This window comes from Macaca nemestrina, chromosome 19 (assembly GCF_043159975.1).
Source record: "Macaca nemestrina isolate mMacNem1 chromosome 19, mMacNem.hap1, whole genome shotgun sequence".
Taxonomy (NCBI): Eukaryota; Metazoa; Chordata; class Mammalia; order Primates; family Cercopithecidae; genus Macaca; species Macaca nemestrina.
The window spans coordinates 65,030,646-65,051,228 of record NC_092143.1 but is presented as its reverse complement, the minus strand read 5'-3'; the positions used below and the strand labels follow the sequence as shown (position 1 = coordinate 65,051,228).

The following is a 20,583-nucleotide window of genomic DNA, read 5'->3' as shown; positions in this document are numbered from 1 at the left end:
AGGCATTATTGTAAAGAAAACAGATCCTTGAGGGTTATCTCAATGATTCACATAATGTTTTTTTCAACAGCACAGATATATGTGTAACCTTTCCCCAATTCCCTCTAGCTAAGAGTGCAGACCTCTTATTTAAAACTATCCCATCCTGACCGGGCAGTGGCTTATGTCTGTAGTCCCAGCACTTTGGGAGGCCGAGATGGGTGGATCACGAGGTCAAGAGATCGAGACCATCCTGGCTAACACGGTGAAACCCCATCTCTACTAAAAATACAAAAAAAAATTAGTGGGGCGTGGTGGTGGGCGCCTGTAGTCCCAGCTACTCAGGAGGCTGAACCAGGAGAATGGTGTGAACCCAGGAGGCAGAGCTTGCAGTGAGCTGAGATCGCACCACTGCACTCCAGCCTGGGCGACAGAAGGAGACCCCATCTCAAAAACAAAAAACAAAAACCAAAAAACTATCCCATCCTGTAAAATGCAACTGTATGTTAATTCAAACACCCACTTTCTCTAGCTCAGGTCACAAAACAAAAACAAGATCCCATCACCGGGCAGACTGGTGTCAGTGAGATTCACAGTGCCCAACTTTTGTTGAGCATTCCATATACCAGTCAACCTACCTTGGTGCTTTCTTCTCTTCTTACTTAATCGCTATTCCAAAACTTGAAGTACGTTCTTTCTCAATCTCTGCATTGTATTTCTTTCCATTCAGTTGTGTAAAAGTTTTCATTTTTCCAGTTTTCTGCAGCATAATTTAGCTGCTTATCTACCAATCCTGAGAAAACTCACTCATTTAGGGTTTTCCCAGCAATTCATAGATCATAGATCACCTCTGCCAATCAGAGGGGCCATTCTTTCCCACTTTCCTTTCCAAGGTGACGTGTAACTTCTGGGCAGCTTACATTGCCTCATGACCTCTGGATGAAAGTGCCTACTTCAGGGTCTTCCTGTGTCCTGTGTTGCCACCTCTGAGCTGTCCATAGGTCCACCGTGATTTCTGGTTGCTGATGCCTGTCATCGTTCTGGCATCTTTGCAATGACTGTGAACACATCTTAGTGTCTCTGGTCACTGGTCCATATGTTTCAAGTCATCTTTACCCCTGAGGGCTCCTTAGGTCCATTGTCTGCTCTCTGCGGCTCAGGGGGGCAGACAGCACAGAGTCTCTGTGGTGGCTTGTCTACCATTCCCTGGAGACTGAGAGCTGTCTTGGGCTCTATTTGCCAGGTTTGTATGCCTACCTACCATTGTGGCTCCTTTGTAACTCCCACAAATACTTAATAATTGTTCAAAAATGTATATAGATAAAGGGAGGCATTATTGCTATTAAAACTGCTTGCCAACTTCATGGGGATAGCACGAGACTTAGTCATTTGGACTGCTTGCTCATAAAAGACTTCCCTTGGGATTACAGAATACCATAAAGAAATGTTTTCTTTTAGCCACATTTAAAATTTCTCTATAGTAAAGCAAACCACAGATAGAAGAGTCACCTGTTTTAAGGTTTCATCATTGCAAAATCTCTTGCTATTGGCCTTTCTTTACTTTTTAGAGCTGAGAAGGAATTGAGGCATAACTAAATCCTCCTTTGTGATTTTTCATAGAAGAAAACTGAGGTTCAGTGGGGGAAGTGAATTGTAAAAAATGACACACAAGTTAGATGGGGCCAGGTCTCTCAACTCCCAGTCTGGAGTTCAATTTTTTTTTTTTTTTTTTTTTTTTTGAGACAGAGTCTTGCTCTGTCACCCAGGCTGGAGTGCAGTGGCACAATCTCAGTTCACTGCAAGCTCTGCCTCCTGGGTTCAAGCAGTTCTCATGCCTCAGCCACACAAGAAGCTTGGATTACAGGTATGTGCCACCATGCCCAGCTAATTTTTGTATTTTTAGTAGAGATGGGTTTTTGCCATCTTGGCCAGGCTGGTCTTGAACTCCCGGCCTCCAGCAATCTACCCAAGTTGGGCCTCCCAAAGTGCTAGGATTATAGGCCTGAGCCACCATGCCTGGCCATCAGGAGCTCTTTTGAATTCACTCATTTCTTTTCTTTATAAATTACACAGTCTGTAGTATTATGTTATAGCAATACAAAATGAACTAAGACAGTCACCATCATACTCAAGATTCAAGGAGCCATCCCAACCAACTATTAAGATTTGCTCCAGAAGCTCTTGCCAGAACTTGAGTCCCAGGCATGATAAGTATCAACATGTCAATAAATTGTGCCCTATCATACATTAATATTTTGCCTTGTCTCCATTTATACAACACCTTCACATTTTACTTTCACATGCATTGCCCTAATTTCTACTGATTTATATAATTGATGTCCTACAATGCTTTTAGCAAGCAAACTATTTTATTTCAGAACTCCCCATCTTAGGCCTATCCTGGTTATCAACCTGGAGGTAATGAGGGAGGATACTGAGGAAAGAAAACATTGTTTTATGAAGTGCCTGCCTCAGATATGTTTTTGTGTGATCTCCATGGAAGGTGAAATTGCTTTTCTCTAGCAAGGGGAATAGCACTGCTTTCCCCAGGCTGGATATTCAAAGTTCTCAGACTCTGTTATCTAAAGGACTCCCATCCCAGGTTTCAGTGTCCCATTTTCTTCTGCTCACTGCCTTGACACAGAGGTCACTGCCTTGACCTTGACACAGAGGATCCATGGAGGCTGTGCACTCAGCTCTGCCACGCTACAATCTGATCCTGGGCCTGATTTTCCAGCACAATCCACCCTGCTGCTTCAGGAGTTGAGAGTCTACTTGACAGCTATAAAAAAGGCTCTGGCTTTAACAATGTACCTTGTGTTATCAATAGGCCACTCTGAGCCTATCATTTGCTTCCTTCAATGTTTCAAATACAGTTAAAGAAAGCCAGCCCACTCCACAATCCTTACAGTTATCAAAGTCCAGACTCTGCATATTCCAATGACTCACCTTCCACTTGAACCTCATCCCAACTAACCACAGGTGGTAACCGCAGCTTTTGTGGCTGGGATGCCACTTCTTGCTAGGGATTGCCATAACTTCACTCTTGTCTCCAAATGTTGTAGCCCAGTCTACTGATTTGAAGAGTGTCCTCTTCCCCCTGGCAAATTCATGACTACCTGGAACCTCAGAAGTCACCCTTATTTGTGAGTAGGGTCTTTGTAGATGTAATTAGTTAAGATTAGGTCATACTAGATGACAATCAGTTCTAAATCCAACAACTGGTATCCTTATAAGAAGGCCACATACAGAAGCACAGAGCTAAACAGGGAAGAACACCATGTGATAACAGGTAGAGCTTGGAGGGATGCAGCTACAATCCAAGGAACACCAAGGATTGCCAGCAACTACATAAACTAGAAAATAAGCATGAAACAGATTCTTCCTCAGAGCCCCCGGAAGGAATCAACCTAGAGACAGCTTGGTTTTAGATTCCTGGCCTCCTGAACTGTGAGAGAATAAATTTCTATTGTTTTAAGCCACTTAGTTTGTGGTACTTTGTTACGCCAGCCCTAGGAAACAAATACAACTAGGTTCCCAACAAAGCAGAATTTGAGGCAGAGATCTTACATGTGGTTACTCCTATGTGCTATTACACCTTACGTGCTAATATTTCTGTATTAAGGAATCAGTAGAGAGGGTCAGGGCAGTGATCAGGGAAGAGACATTGGCCAATGTGAGGATGCAATATCTAGTTGGTTGCCTTAAATTACAGAACCATTAGAAGAAAGAACATTAACAATGTTTTTATACTGTCTATTGAAGACAGAAAGGAGAAATAATATATCCACATGGTCACATTTCCCTTAGATTAAAAGTTCACCTCCACTTAAAAGGTATACATTCATTGACACTGTTTTCATTAGGGATGTCTGGACTATGGTAATCTGTGTGGGAGCATCATTCAGAGAAGAGAGAGGAGAAAAATGCACCAGTAGCTCCCTTTCTTGAGCTCCAATCTCCTGCCATTGTCTTTCATTGTCTAAACCCAACTAGAAGCCAGCTGCATCAGGGGACTTGGAAATAGAGCCTACAAGTGTCCTCTGCTGCAAAGAAAGGAGAGGAAATGGCTCTCAGAGCCAGCCGGCCAGGAACAGACACAGCAGGCATGGTGGTATGAGGAAAAGTGCACGGTGGTGACTTCTGAGAATCTGTATTCTGAGAATCTGGCTGCCTCCAATTCAGTCTTCTGCTCTGTATGCTGTGCTGTCTCTGCCTTTGTGGCTGACTGGGCAGAGGGACCAACTGCCTGGCAGTCTGTATTAGTCCGTTCTCACGCTGCTAATAAAGACATACTTGAGACTGGATAATTTATAAAAGAAAGAGGCTTAATTGACTCACAGTCCAGCATGGTTGGAGAGGCCTCAGGAAACTTACAATTACGGCAGAAGGGGAAGCAAATATGTCCATCTTCACATGGCGGCAACAAGGAGAAGTGCAGAGTGAAGGATGGGGGCGAAGCTTTCTACAAAACCATCAGATTTCATGAGAACTCACTTACTGTCACAAGATCAGCATGGAGATAACTGCCCCCATGATTCAGTTACCTTCCATCAGGTTCCTCCTACAACATGTGAGGATTATGGGAACTACAACATGAGATTTGAGTGGGGACACAGCCAAACCATATCATTCCACCCCTAACCCCTCCTAAATCTCATGTCCTCACATTTCAAAACACAATCATGGCCTTCCAACAGTCCCCTAAAGTCTTAATACATTCCAGCATTAACTCCAAAGTCCAAGTCCAAAGTCTCATCTGTGACAAGGCAAGTTCCTTCCACTTACGAGCCTGTTAAATCAAAATCAAGTTAGTGACTTCCTATATAAAATGAGGGTACAGGGATTGAGTAAATACATCCATTCCAAATGAGAGAAATTGGCCAAAACAAAGGGACACAGACCCCATGCAAGTCCAAAATCCAATATGGCAGTCATTAAACCTTAAAGTTCCAAAATGATCTCCTTTGACTCCTTGTCTTACATCCATGTCATGCTGATGCAAGAGTTAGGCTCCAGTGGCCTTGGGCAGCTCCACCATTGTGGCTTTGCAGGGTACAGCTCCTCTCTTAGCTGCTTTCATCAGCCGACTTTGAGTGTCTGTGGCTTTTCCAAGTGCATGGTGCAAGCTGTCAGTGGATCTATCATTCTGGGGTCTGCATGATGGTGGCCATCTTCTCACAGCTCCACCAGGCAGTGCCCCAGTGGGGACTCTGTGTAAGGGATCCAACCCCACATTTCCCTTTCACACTGCCCTAGCAGATATTCTCCCTGAGGAGTCTGCCACTACAGCAAACTTCTGCCTGGACATCCAGGCATTTCCATACATCCTCTGAAATCTAGGCGTAGGTCCCCAAACCTCAATTCTTGATTTATGTGCACCCACAGGCTCAATACCATGTGGAAGCTGCCAAGGCTTTGGGCTTGCACCCTCTGAAATGACAGCCTGAGCTCTATGTTGGCCCCTTTTAGCCACGGCTGGAGCTGAAGCAGCTGGGACACAGGGCATCATGTCCTGAGGCTGCATAGAGCAGGGGGCTCCTGGGGTCAACCCAGGAAACCATTTTTCCCCCCTAGGACTCCAGGCCTGTAATGGGAGGGGCTGCCATGAAGGTCTCTGACAGGCCCTGGATACATTTTTTTCCCATTTCTTGGTGATTAACATTTGATTCCTTGTTACTTATGCAAATTTCTGCAGGTGGCTTGAATTTCTCCCCAGAAAATGGGGTTTTCTCTTCTGTCACATTGTCAAGCTGGAAATTTTCCAAACTTTTCTGCTTTGCTTCCTCTTGTACACTTTGCTGCTTAGAAATTTCTTCCATGATATACCCTAAATCATCTCTCAAGTTCAAAGTTCCACAGATCTCCAGGTCAGGGCCAAAATGCCACCAGTCTTTTTGCATGGCAAGAATGACCTATACTCCAGTTTCCAATGAATTCCTCATCTCCATCTGAGACCACCTGAGTCTGGACTTTGTTGTCCATATTGCTATCAGCATTTTGGTCAAAGCCATTCAACAAGTCTCTAGGAAGTTCCAAAGTTTCCCACATCTTCCTGTCTTCTGAGCCCTCTAAGTCTCCAGGAAGTTCCAAACTTTCTCACATTTTCCTGTCTTCTTCTGAATCCTCTAAACTGTTCCAGCCTCTGACTGTTACCCAGTTCCAAAGTTGCTTCCACATTTTTGGGTATCTTTACAGCAGCACCTTACTCTACCAGTACAAATTTACTGTATTAGGCCATTTTTACGCTGCTAATAAAGACATACTTGAGACTGGGTAATTTATAACGGAAAGAGGTTTAATTGACTCACAGTTCAGCATGGCTGGGGAGGCCTCCAGAAACTTACAATTATGGCAGAAAGGGAAGCAAACATGTCCTTCTTCATATGGTGGCAGCAAGGAGAAGTGCATGGTAAAGGGGGAGAAAAGCCCCTTATGAAACTATCAAATCTTGTTAGAAATCATGCACTATCACAAGAACAGCATAGAGATAACCAACCCCATGATTCAATTACCTCCCATTGGGTCCCTCCCATGATATGTGGGGACTATAGGAACTATAATTCAATATGAGATTTGGGTGGGGACATACCCAAACCATATCACAGTCCATATGGCTGAGGACCATTGGGCCAGTGGTCTACCTCTTCTCCCAAAGTGACCTTATGCAAAGTACCTGGAGAAGGTCCACTTATGAGACTCTATTAAACTATTAAATACTATTTTCATTCACTGCTGAGTGAATAGAAAATCAGAAATTAGGTCCTATTTTATAGACTTCATAAAATCACTTGAATTAGTGGAGGGTTGGTTGGGGTTTTGTCTATTGTCATGAGTACAAGGTATCAGTCATGATGAGCCTCATTAAGTTTTGTGTGGAGGGGTGTACCAAAGTTCAGTAGATTACATGAGTGAGGAAGGATGGCAAAGCCCCAAGCAATGCCTAGAAGGAGGGGTACCTGTTCTACAGACTCCACACTGGAAATAAACACTGCTCATCAGGGGTTCAGCAAGACAGAGCTCTGGATCCAGATGGACTGCTGACCAACTGTGTGAACAGAATAGTTGTTCTCAAGCCTTCCCCTGCTCATTTCAATTACTGGACAAGTTCCATTACCACATTAATGCCAAGCTAAATTACACTAGCCAATGCTTTTGGTCGACATAGAGGTCACCTTTTAATTTTCCCCAATCTTTTCTGCTGTAGAGCAAAGCACTAATACTGTCTTGGCTTCTGTTGCTGTAATGCAGTCTTTAGGAATTTAGTCTTAAGTAAATTCTGGTAGAGTAACTCCTGTGTAATCCGTTTCAGTCTAGCATTTGCCAATGTCTTAGAAAAGAGGAAGACTGAAATTCAGAACTTTGTTTATTTAGTCAGTCAACAGAGTTTACTGAATGTTGACTACACGCTTGGGGCTGAGAAAAACAGAAGAAACCTAAGAGACACTCCCTGACCCAGAGAACCATCTCATCTTGCAGTGGGAATGTAACTATGAATGAATAAGCCTGATCTGTGGACCAGGAAAGGCTTTTCTGAAAACAGTGATGTATTAGATTGTCTGATAGTATTCGACACTCAGAGAGCAGCCCATAGAAAGGCCCTAAGGCAGAGAAAAGCATGGCTTATTCGAGGAGATAAAAGTTCATCATGGTCAGGGTGTAGTGCTAATGGAAAGAAAAGGGTTGAAGATGATTGAACAAAGTGATTTTTAGTTTACTTATTCGTTTCTTTGTTTGGCTAGGAAGCCTGCTATTCTAAACCATTAATTCAATTATGAAGAATCCACATTTGAAAGCCTCAAATTTAATTTGATGTATGTACATTTATTGAGTAAGACGTGATTCCTGACCTCAGATAACTTAGAATCTAACAGGAAACAGAAGACACATGTTCGTAGTATTATAATACAAGTCAGAATGTACCTTAAGGGAAGGACAGAGTACCACATGAACGCAGGAACCGGTGTACTGGATTTGTTGCTGCATTCATTTCTTCAACAAATACTTAACTAGTATCTTCTTTGGGGTTACAAGGATGAACAAGACACAAACTTTAACTTTCAAGGAATTGATTCTACTAAGACACATACATAAATCATTAGAATTCTTCCAGCACAGAGATAGAATATGTACAGGCTATGAGATAAATCAATAGTTTTATTGAGCACTTATTAAATACTTTACATGCATTTCCCATACCCCCCTTACTAGGTAGGTATTCTGTCCTCATTTTTCAGATGAGAAAACTGGCACTGAGAGAAGTTAAATCAATTTCAGAGGTCCCAACATTTGAAAGTTGAGGATATGGAATTCAAACCCGGTTCTTACTCATGACAAGCCCCAGGCTCCTAACCATCCTACGTAGAATCCTGCTTCCCAATCACTCATAGTGCTCAGGGCAGAGCATCCCATCTGAGCCAGGCAGAGATGAGGAATGCCTCCCTGAGCAGAGTTTAGGATTAGGAAGTGTTGGGGAGGTGAAGGGGGGTAGATGGGTGCCCCAATAGAGGGAAAAGCTGAGTAGACCCAGGAGGCAGAAAACTATCCAATGTTAGGCTACTATGTCCATTCTAGGTTGTTGGAGATTAAGCCAGGAGGCAGAAATTAGCCGGAAATATGCCTGAAAAAGAATCGAGATCATGCAGGATATAGAATGTATAGTGGGAAACAGAACTGGAATTGGGTTTGCATTTTAAAGTGATTACAAGGGCAGCTGTATGGAGGATGGCATTGAGGGAAATGAGAGTGGGAGAGAAGTTCAAGATTATTGTAGAGTTGTAGACTGGAGAAGGTGAGAGTCTGAACTTAGATATTAGCAGAGTGGATGGGAGGAGAGCAGAAGCTTGAGAAAAAGTCAGGCAGTGAAGTTAATGGGCTTTCTGAATTCTCTGGCTGTGAGGAGTCAGCTCAGGGAGAAATCGGGGTTGACTTCTAGGTTCCTAACCCAGGAGATGGAGTAGATAGATGGTGCTGCCACCAAATAAGGAGAAAGCAGGTTTGGGGGTTAGGTGATGAGTTCAGCTTTGGTCATGTTGAGTTGGAAGCTCTAGTGAGACATCTAGATGAAGTAGTCCCACAAGAAATTGGGAATCTGAATCGAAGTTCATGATAGACATAAGGGCTAGAAAAAGATTTCAGAACTATCAGCCTAATGGTGAAGTTAAAGCAAGGAGAGTGGAAGAGAGTCCCCAAGCAGAGAGGGTAGACCGAGCTGAATGTGGGATGGTCATGTGGGGCAGGCAACTCTTGGAGGGGACACCCATGTGAAGGTCCTTAAAGAGAAATAAAGGACACTTCAGGCAGTGTAATAGTGTGAGCAAAACAGGGGAAAAAGCAAGAGATGTTTTCAGAGAATGTAATGGTTCAATGTGGCTGGATAATAGTGGGTTTGATGCAGGTATCAGGTGACTAAGCTGGGAATGGGTTATAGTATTGAGAGCCTGAGGCCAGGCAATGAGAATGGAATACTATTCAGCCTTAAAAAGAAAAAAAATTCTGGTACATGCTTCAATATGGATGAACCTTGAGGACATTATGCTAAGAGAAATACGCCAGTCCCGAAAAGACACATGCTGTATGATTCCATTTATATGAGGTATTTTAAGTTATCAAATTTGTAGAGACAAAAGGTAGAATGGTGGTTGCCAGAGCTGGAGAAGGGCAAAAAGTGGAGTTGTTTAATAGGTGCAGAGTATCCATTTTTTCACAAGGAAGAAAGGTATGTGACGGGATAGTGGTGATGTTTGCACAACCACACTTAATGCTGCTAAACTGTACACTTAAAAAATGGTGGCCAGGCATGGTGTCTCATGCCTGTAATCCCAGCACTTTGGGAGGCTGAGGAGGACGGATCAAGAGGTCAAGAGATTGAGACCATCCTGGCCAATGTGGTGAAACCCCGTCTCTACTAAAAATACAAAAATTATCTGAGCATGGTGGTGGGCACCTGTAGTCCCAGGTACTCAGGAGACTGAGACAGGAGAATTGCTTCAACCCAGGAGGTGGAGGTTGCAGTGAGCAGAGATGGTGCCACCGCACTGCAGCCTGGGCGACAAGAGTGAAACTCCATCTCAAAAACAAACAAACAAACAAAAAAAACAAAAAAACAAGTAAGATGGGGAGGGATAGGAAAATATTCATTAAAAGGATACCAAAAAATGGTAAGATGATAAAATTTTATGTTATGTTATTTTGCCACAATTAAACATATCAAAAGAAGAAAAAAAGCAAAGAGAAAAGAAGTAATTTTTAAAGAAAGAAATTTTAAAAAGCAGGACTTCTATTCAGAGGCTATTTCCAATAGTTCTGAGGAGAGCCAATGTGGCTAGAATTGGGTAGGTAGCAGCGGAACTGTTAGTGGACCCATATGAAAGAGCTGTGTTTGTATGTCAGAGAGTCAGTCAAATGTTGGCAATGTCATATGGTTCAACATAGTAGAAAGGCAAAAGGAGACAAATCCTTTAATGAAGTTCAAGAAAATGTACATTCTAACCATTTAAATTAAATTGCAGAATATTTCCTGGGGCACTTGCTGTCAAACTAATAATCCAAATAGCAAATATTTTCCATTTTCAATCATCTTAGGTCAATTTGAAAACAGCTTTTTATTTTTCATTGGAGAAACTCATATTGTCTTCACTTGTTCAATGTGAAGTTGAGTTGCCAAAATTGCCTTCAGTACACGTTTGTCCTTTGTATTTCAAACAGAGGAAAGTTTCCATTTCCCCATTTCATTGTGAAAGTTTTCAAAAAGTTTGGGCAGTGCCCAGTGCTGTCCCCATCACTCACTTCATCATTTCAGCTCTAGTTCTTGCACTTGGCAGACTGGGATGCCAAGTTTCTGCTTCAGTGCTGGTCAAAATCCTACAGAGGACTTTGGTACCAATACCTGCTGATAATTCTCTGAGCTGAGAGTTGTTAACTTTTCAACACAGTGACAGAATGAAAAGAGCAGGTTTTATCCCTTATAATCAACCAGGACTTTAAAAATTCACACACACATGAGGATCAGACTTTGCTGTCTATAAGCACCCCAAGAGATTATTAAAAAGGAAATTTCCAAGTGGTTTTCATAGAGATTTCAATTCTGTATATCTTGGATGGGGTCTGGGAATCTCTTTTTAACAAAAAGTAGGTTAATTCTGATACAGGTGGTCCATACACTATTTTTTCAGAAATTGAGAAGTGAAATCGGGGCTTATTTTTTCTTAAGGATAATTACAGTCAAACTAATAATATTGTTCTTTTAGATTGGTAGATACTCTAGCATTCTGAGTGCATTTTTATTTATTATATAGTACATCCAAAAATCATTTTTCTAAACTTTGGAAACATTTTCAGCAAATGAAGGCATAAAATGAGATACTGTGTATTTTACTACAGTTTTACTGGTATTTGAGGACAAAAGTCATAGTTATCCTTTCTCCTGTTTTCTCCAGCTCTCTACGTATAGAAGGAGGAGGAGGAGGAGGAGGAGGAGGTAATCAGAGCATTAAGAAGCAAAGAGAGTAGAATGTTACTGGGGGTGCTACAATCACCGAGATAATAGCAGGAAGTGGGGTGGAGAGGCATGTTATAAATCAGAAAGAAGAATCCTCAGAGAAGGCTGGGAAGCAGGTAATTTTCAGAGTTGAGGAAGTGGGTACACCTGTAAAACAGAAGAGATTTTTGGATGAAGGTTATAGAATAGCAGTCTGGAGGCAGCAGTGGGAGCCAGTTTCTGTCCCTAGATACTAGAGCTCCAAGAGCCTGAGAGAATGGCTCATCTCTGCAGAAGGAGGTAGGAAGGAATGTTGTTGCCAGGGGACCCAGTGGCTACGACAGAAAGATGCCAAAAATTGGTACTGGATTTCTCCCAACACCTTTGTCATTGGTCATAAGAGACTTCCCCAAACAATGAAATACTGTTTGGAGATCCCACTGGATATAGGACCAAAGGGCAAGCAGCATGGTGAGCAAGGAGATGGAAACCCAGAAAGGGATACCTCACTACCTGCACAACACAGATCGGGTCAAGGAGAATGTTCAGGAGTTGATTTCCTTTGGAAGCTTGGCGGGGGAAGGAATACGCACTTCAGAGCAGGACTTGAAAAGTGAGATGCTTAGGGGCCAGGCAAGTAAGGTGAATGAGTGATGGTGGATTAGTGTAGAGTGTGAACAACTAAGAGATCTCCAATCTCACCTAAAGGGACTGACCTTGCCTCTGTCCAACTATTTTCAGGTGGGCATATAGAATGTAGGGCAACAAATCCTCTGTCATTAATGAGGCCCAATGTTGGCAACTAATTCAGATGTTAAGTAAAATGCACTGTCAGCCAGACCAAACATATCTGTAGCCAGATCTACCCCACGGGCTGCCAATGCATGGTCTTAGCTTTGGGGCCAGAGAGACAGTTATTAAAACTCTTTGATACTCAGTTTTCTCATTCATGAAATGATACGTGGAAAAATACTCGACTGATTTTTTTTGAAAGTTATTTTTGGAAATAATTAGACTTACACTTCATGTCTTTAAATGAATGTATGTAAAGTATTTTTCCAGTGTCTGCTACTGAGTAGATCCTCAGTTAATGGCTCTTATATTGATCAGAATCATGCATTTTTTTTTTTCAACATTTTCTTCCCCAAACAAGCAACTGCCTTTTCTTAGAAATGTAAAAGATTGCAGTGTCTGCAACTATCCTTCAGGTCAAGAGATGACTATTAGTGTAGAAAAGGTGTGCGGCTCAGCTCCCTTCCCTCAGCTGCCCTGCTCCAGCACCTTCCTTTCAGATCCTCTGGTCCTAGAGATGCCTGAATGTCACAGGCAGAAATATACAAATTCTACACTAAAAGAAGTTGTACAGGAACCTTTAAACAACAGCATTGAAAGCATCTGTTAAAGTAACGCTTTCCACTGTGTGCTTTGCTAGATACGGTACAAAGTGAATTCAACAGACACAGTTCCTTTCCTCTTGGAAGACCTAAGACATTACAAAAACAACAGATATTTTATATTCATATAAAGTGAGATAAATAGCACATGAACAAATAAATTAATGAACCTCCCTACAAAAAAAAAATTGAGGAAAGGGATGCCTGCATTTATTGGTAAGAGAATAATCTGATGCATGTTACACCAGGGGAAAACCACGTTGTCTTTTTCTATCTATCAGGGAGCTCATAAAGAGATGAGATTTCGAAATTGAGTAATCTCAAGAGATTCCTTGGTGAGTTAACAAGAAATGAATGTCCAGATATATAGAGAGGGGAGCATTCCAAATATAGTGTGAGACTTGAGGAGCAGTTTAGGGATGGAAAAAGATGACTGCTTAAATGGATTTAAATACTTTTGCCTGGAAGGATATGATCCTGGTGAAAAACTAAGATGTGACTGACTAGGAAATTCTGAGAATGAAATGATATGAGGCAATGTTCTGTTGAACTCCCCAGACCTGGCCTTCCTCAGGTAATGTCCACAGGCCTGGGAAAAGTCTGCCATCTTCTAGCAAGAGCTTATTTATTTTCACCTGGTTTTGTGGTGTTTTTCAGTTGGTTTAAGTCAACTTGCTCCTCTATTCTTTTCTGTAGTCTTCCCGTGTAGGCTCAGGGTAATCTGACTACAAGCTAGTACTAGGGATGGAGACTCAGGAAGACGGGGACAATGCACAGTTGCTCTGTTTCCAGCAGGAGTGGTTCTCACTGTGTGTGACTAGCTTGCCGAACCATGACCATCTGCAGTGGCTGTCAGGGGCCTATGTGGGGAAAGTTTGCCTGAACTTTCCTCCTCTTAGATTCTGCTTATCCTTGACCGCTCATGTAGCTATCTGTAATTTCTTGACAAGGAAATGATATTTCGTTTTCGTAAGGCTAAATTTGTTCCAGGGACTTTTTTCTTCTTAAAAACATTGTGTCCCATGATTAACTAAGGATTAAAAAAAAGTTGTGGGGAGGAAACCTAATTTCTTCCAAAATCTTTGAACCTGTCAGTTGAACTCAGCAGGAATAAAGAAATAAGCTGATTTGAAATGTGATAACTAACTAGCTAAATACACACACACACACACATATTTGTATGGAAAGAATTTCAGGATTCCAATATATTCTTTTTGCCTCTACCTATCCTGACAGGTAACAGAAAGCAAAAGTAAATATTTGTTTGTAGTATTCTAAACAAAGAGTTTGGTAGTGGCATCTGCTGCTTGGCTTCATCCTGGCTTCTGACCTACTTATCATCCGTGTCTCGTTAGGCAAGTTACTCAGCTATAGTCTGCTTTACTTTCCTTTATGATAGATGGGAAGGGAGAGGGCTACAAAGTAGCACCTATGTTAGACTGGCTATGGAGATTAAATTAATGCATGTAAACTACTTGAAGAGTGCCTGACACCCAGTAAGTATTGAATAAATGTTAGCTAGGATCATGCGTACAATTACTGTATAATGATCATGATTGAGATTGAGAAGGTATGAGCCTAAAGGTAGGACTAAATTGAATTAGCCTTGGTCTAAGGTTCTCAGGTAGTTGAGCTATAAATAAATGCCTTTGGCCAATCCTTTTTCAAGTATCAGAGATCTTGGGAGGGTTAGCCCTGAGCAAAACTTCTGCTTCATCATGCCCCATGAAGGCCTAGAGACTGGGATGCCCTGAGAGGCCATATGAGAATGAACAGGAAGGAGACATTTACTGTAGTCCTAGCCTAATCCCAAATTCTATTAATTCAGCAAGTGATCTTTTCAAAGGGCATTCTAATATTCAAAATTCTCTGCATCTTCTTATATATTCCTTCTGCTAAACACTATACATTTTAGGAGATAAGAATAATAATACATGAATAAAATGTAAAAATATTTTTTCTCTTTCTAATTAAACATGACATACAAGTAGTTCTTGAATTAGAACTACCAATTCCTTAATAATAATAATATTATTTTCTGCTAGAGAATGTTTTATAGACATCTAGCAAGTGGCCTCACAGTTCCATTGAATTCATAGATATCTCTAAACGTTGGAGAAAATCCGAAAACTGGATGTCCTCTTCGTACGTTTCCATTGAAGTTTATGGCAGTTTCTGGGCACAATCACATCAACATTGCACATCTATAGATAGTTTACAGGTTACATAACTGTGGTTTTGGATTTAATTGCCAACTCGTTACCCTGATAGTAATTGCAGACAGGGGAATAACAGAGCAAAGGGGCCTGCCCATTGTGTTACTGCTGCCTATAAAAACAAATAGGATCCTTAGGGTTCAATTGGAGGACTTATAATTGCACCTAACATTAAAATGGGAACTTTGGACATCTGGAAGATGAGTCTGGATTTGGTCACTTGCCTTTAGGAATTAAATTCATGAAATTGTGATGGTCCTAAAGAACAGTGGTGTTCCCACCTGGATTTATGCACAGGCAGAAATGACAAAGGTGAATGTGAGCTGGTCTGCAAAGCCACATAAGTCAGGAGAGAAGAATGGAGTTGGGTTTTAAACTCACATGTAATCCAGGATGATGACTGGCTTCTTTGGTCCTAACATGAAAATAACTCATCTAAAATGAAGAGCAGGTATATAAAAAGTTTGTTCTTACTTGGCAAAAACATGCATGGTTTCTGGAACTTGTAACTACACAGGGTGTCACTTGGCATCAGAGAGCCCATTTAGGAAAAGAATGACCCATGGTGACATGGGCTTGTTGGAAAGGGTCAGGAAAGGGACATATACAGCAAAAGGTACATAACAGCTTTCCATAGAGAACGCTGGGTATCATTTTCCTCCACTCATCCCTCCTCTCCATCGTCAAAGCCAAACAGTTACACAGTTATGCATGCTACCCTGCCCGATGCATTGCACATGCCAATAAGAGAGGTAGGACTGTTGTTTCTATTTTTTTCTTTCTAAAGCTATGAAAAGTTCTTTGTTTGTTCCTTATATAGTTTTAGGACTACCTTTGAGGAAATTGCCTTTATTCTTTATAGCAGATTTCATATAAAGCAAGTTTTGTGTTGCTTAGGAATAAAATTTTAGGCTTCTGGAATATTTTCTATTTTGTCTCTCCATAAAAAGATAATTTCAATTTCCCTAAATTACAAGGAATCTACTCTTCATGGTGTAGCAAAATTTTAAATTATGTAATTTAGATTACTCCAGAGTAAAACTTCTTAAAAACTGAGAGCACAGCTTAAGTGTATGGTCTAGAGGCAAGAGTTAATGGCATGGAAAAGTAGTAAAAGGTTGGATTAGAAGGTTTAATACTTATGATCTCTCAGCCCATTGCAGTTTACTCACTCCTTAGGAGACACAGATGGGACACGGCAGGTGTGTGTAAGGAGCGAAGCAATTCATGAATACTCAGCCATGAAATAGAAAATCAAAATGAAATAAGTATGACTGTAACTATCTTGGTCTATTAACATTCAAATATTAATACCTACTGTTCTTTGAAAGCCATTACTGAATATTTACTGGTAAGAAAAAAATGATAGCTTAGGAAGAGGAAGATGTTCAGGAAAAGCATTTAAGCAGGGTTTGAAAGACTTGTGATTTTCTTAACTCAGGGTAATAGTCGACCAATTAAAGTAGGTTTCCCATCCAAATGTTTCCCATCCAAAATGATCCCTCTTTTTCCCCAAGCGATCCAATTGAGGATCCCTTGGAAAAAAATTCCAAAATGCATTACAACTATTCATAAGGGTGACACATGGACCTATTTTTCTAAGGACTTTGATTTAATATTTGAATGCAACGGTATTTGACTTTGTTAGTATAGAATATTTAAACTTAAAAAGAAAATACCTTAATTTGCTTATGCATAAGCCTATTAAACACATTTCTAGTGGATCTTTTTATGTTTATTCTCTAGAACATAACCTATCTTTGAAGTGGTATATTAGTTTTTAAAAAGTCATTCCTAAGCTGAATAATTAAACTGAAAACAAAAGCTATTCTTAGGGTGTATTCCACATATAAAACTATGCACACGATGCTTTGATTCAAACAATATACTTATAAAACTTTGTTATTGTTTGAGTTCCATATTCAGAATGGCAACTTTTGTTTTTGACGATTATTCCATCCTGAAACAATTTCCCCCCTGCCCAATTAAACCAGAATTAGGAGCACATTTATATCTGAAGAGACTTAAGCTTCTCAACTGCCTGCTTCAGAAATGTAGACCTTTAGTGCTTGTGTTCATTTTGTCTCTTTGTGGAGGGCTCAAAAGAAAACAGAATCAATTCCCTTAAGTTTTTCTGGAAGAAAAAGGTTGCTTTTGTTGCTTTGATCTTAGCATGTTGTACATTTTTTATTGGCTGTTGAATATAAAAAGCCACAGCCTCATCTGGTTTTTCTGTTGTATTCTCATATTGTAAATCACATAATGCCTTCCAATCTAAAGTAAAATGCCTAAGTCCAAAATACCACTTCAAAATGGATTTATCATTATAGTTGATAGAAAGATTTCCAGGGTGTAAGAAAACAATTCAACAGTTTGATTAATATGCCACAGACTGCTAAAAATATATTCATGCATTTTAGACGATAAATTCCAGGATATAGACATACACTCATGCTATTTTAGATCCTTTTTTCCTACCATTGCAAGAGGCTGCTTTAGCTAATGCAACAGCTGGCTAGGTTATTGCTTCAACAATATAATTCATAATGCAAAAGCAGCTCTTTTCCAAACATTTTAGAGCAACTCAAGTTGTTTACATCTCCTGTGGGTGATTTTCCTATAACTTTGTGCCAATTGGTGTCATACTATTTGGTAAAAATCTACATTAAATCAAGACAACTGTACTTAGTTAAATTTCTCTCATACAGAGAATTATAGAAAAATTACAGTAGCTGATTTGAGCTCATCATCATTAAGTATATACAGGATTTTAGAAAATGAATGCAAACTACAAAAATGGAGTTGTATAATTAAACATTAAATAGTCCAAGTAATAAAAGTCATAGATTAATTGTCTCTCAGTTCTAGTCAGATCCTTTAAATACTGTCTCACGACTTGAGCATTGGTTCTTTCATCGGAAGAGTGCCTATCCTTAAAGTTGGGAAATTTCAGCTCCTTTGGAGCACCGATCATCTGTAAAAAGTAATTGGCATCTTCTTCCAAAGTTTCAAATTTCCCTACAAAATCATAGTTGATCAAACATGGATAGCAGAGTTTGCTGACCTTTTCCCAGTGAATGTCCATTCCTACTGGACGGTGGGAATCCAGCAAGTAGTGGATAAACTCTTTGAACCTGACTCCGGATCCATTAATTAATGCTTCTTCACAGGCATTTGGTCGGTATTTCTTGATAATTGCCTTTCCAAATACTGGATGGTAATAACTATTGGGGTGTTCAAATTTGTCCCTAAAGGCTGATACTAATCTTTCCATGGGATCACGAACAAACACAGCTTTGGTGTAAGTATTTAAGCGGGTATATATCCCTTTTAGGTCAAAGCTATCTAGCTTCTTCAAATGCTTCCCGTAGTGGACAGCATCATGGGAGATGTTGTATGCAGAGGAAGCCAATCCATTTAGTACCATCAGAATTCTTTTCCAATTGGAACAGCCAGCCTTAGGTACCTCGCAATATAAGATTTTGTGTTTATCTTCTACATAGATTCTGGATACCGTATGAAAAAGATGTGACTGATAATGACTCACCCCACCATATTTCTTGCAAAACTCCTGAAGGAAAGACCTTCGTTTCTCTTGGATCTCATCAGTTTTCTTCCATTTGTTATCTTTGACTAAACTTTTGTTTAAAGGGTGAATGTCCACTGGCCAATGCATGTTGCTGAACTTGTTGAAAACAGTCTTAGCTCCTTGATGTTTTTCAATCCTCCACTTCTCTGTTGGTGACCCTGTGGACTTACTTAAAGCTTGATCCCCTCCTTGCGAATAACTGGTCTTTGTTAAGACCCTAGTAGATCTCTCAGAATTGAGTAGAAGATTTTCCTTTTTTTCTCTTACATCCTCAGGCATGTGAAACTTGGGGTTCTGTTAAAATAAAGAAGGAGAAATGTTGAAAGCACAGTCACAAGTGTGGGTATACTAGATAAGGAACTTAACATATTTGTTTTAAAATACTATCGAGGAGAGCATATTTCATATAAGCTGCCAGAACAATTTAGCAAGGCATGCTGAATATACATTTTGTAGTGAGCTTCTTCACAGAAAATGTAGCAATGAGAAATGGCATCTACAGCATAGAGAGGAAAGAGCCCTGTATTTTTGTTCTGGCTTTACCCGTAATGCAATAGAATGTAACTCAACCATTCTGGGCATCTATGACTTTTGGGATATTAATAAGTATGTCATCTTCAAGTACTGTTTTAGTTTGTGCACCTGAATGTAGATACAAACTGGAGATGTTTTGAGATTGAAACTTTTGTTGTTTTTAGGGAGCACTCTGTAATGCACAGAGTAGTTCAAAATCATAAATTACAACTTAAAATTGTGTCAAGCCTAATTATAAATCTTGATGACCATTTCAGTTTTCTAAGTGCTTACAAAAAGTCATGTTTTTTTTTTTTCTGGGAAAATGCTCTATTTTTCTAAAGTAGTTATCACAATAATTTAAGAATTTATTATGATCATAGTATACAATCTCATTAATATATGAGACCTTCCCTTTTTCCCAAGTGAAGAATGACTAAGGAATCCAGAAAAGTCTACTTCACGTCCTGCTCCATAAAGTTGTATCAAGGTAGAGTAAAAATGTAGTTATCTTTCCAGCAGGATGAATGAGTCCATTTACTACATAGTGTTCATCTTGCCACATCCTTCCTACAACTCTCGCAGTAAAAGAAGACATGGAAGATGGGATTTACAAGGTGGCATCCTCTGGTAGGGATGAAAATTTTAAGGACATTGGCGTTTACTCTGGGTAAACTAGGGAACTTTTGTAAGTAACATGATCTTACTTAGACTTGAAAAGGATGGTGTGGAGAGGAATGGATTGAGATATACATATAAGGTTTTCAGCATGTTATTGGAAAAGTAAATGAATAAATTCTGTGCTGCGGGCATAATGCATGGTGTCATCAGCCTAGAGGTGGAGGCAGTAGTGGGGAAAGTTTCCTAGGGAATATAAACATGATTGCAAATATATATATATATACACATGATACACATGATTGCATATATATGTAGTATATATATGTGTGTGTGTGTATATACACAATTTTAAACTATTGTATCCCCAAGAGTGTCTAGAATGGTCTATAGCCTATAATAATTTCTCTCAAATATTTGTGGAATGAACAAGTGAATGAGTGAATGGAATTAGGTCTTCAAGGATAATTAGTAATTTTCTAGCAAATTAAGCAATAGAACAGAGGAATGAAGCACTGTTCATGGAGCCACTTCCAGACATCGTGGTCATTCCACCAGCTGAGGTTGAAGGGCACTGCTTTTTTTCTAGTGCAAGAGGACTGTGTGAATAAGCCCCTGAACACCATATACCAACGTGTATAGCCCCGTGTATTACTCTGTTCTCATGCTGCTAATAAAGACATACCCGAGACTGGGTAATTTATAAAGAAAAACATGTTTAATGAACTCACAATTCCACATGGCTGAGGAGGCCTCACAATCATGGCAGAAGGTAAAGGAAGAGCAAAGGCATGT

The 20,583-nt window shown here is 40.2% G+C and overlaps 1 protein-coding gene and 1 long non-coding RNA gene across 7 annotated transcripts in view; one reads left to right on the top strand and one right to left on the bottom strand.

The window, feature by feature from the left end:
- The window catches only part of LOC105465450 (uncharacterized), a 196,068-nt gene that overhangs the window by 32,989 nt on the left and 142,496 nt on the right, over positions 1-20,583 (top strand). The gene's annotated exons all lie outside the window — the stretch shown is intronic.
- Positions 3,805-20,583, bottom strand: part of LOC105465439 (carbohydrate sulfotransferase 9) — a 326,845-nt gene continuing 310,066 nt past the window's right edge. For all 6 annotated transcript variants that reach the window (XM_071085509.1, XM_071085508.1, XM_071085510.1 and 3 more), the window contains one exon: positions 3,805-18,951. In XM_071085509.1, the coding sequence (XP_070941610.1) occupies positions 17,857-18,951 (1,095 nt within the window). In that variant the 3' untranslated portion in view covers positions 3,805-17,856. The remainder of the gene's footprint in view (positions 18,952-20,583) is intronic.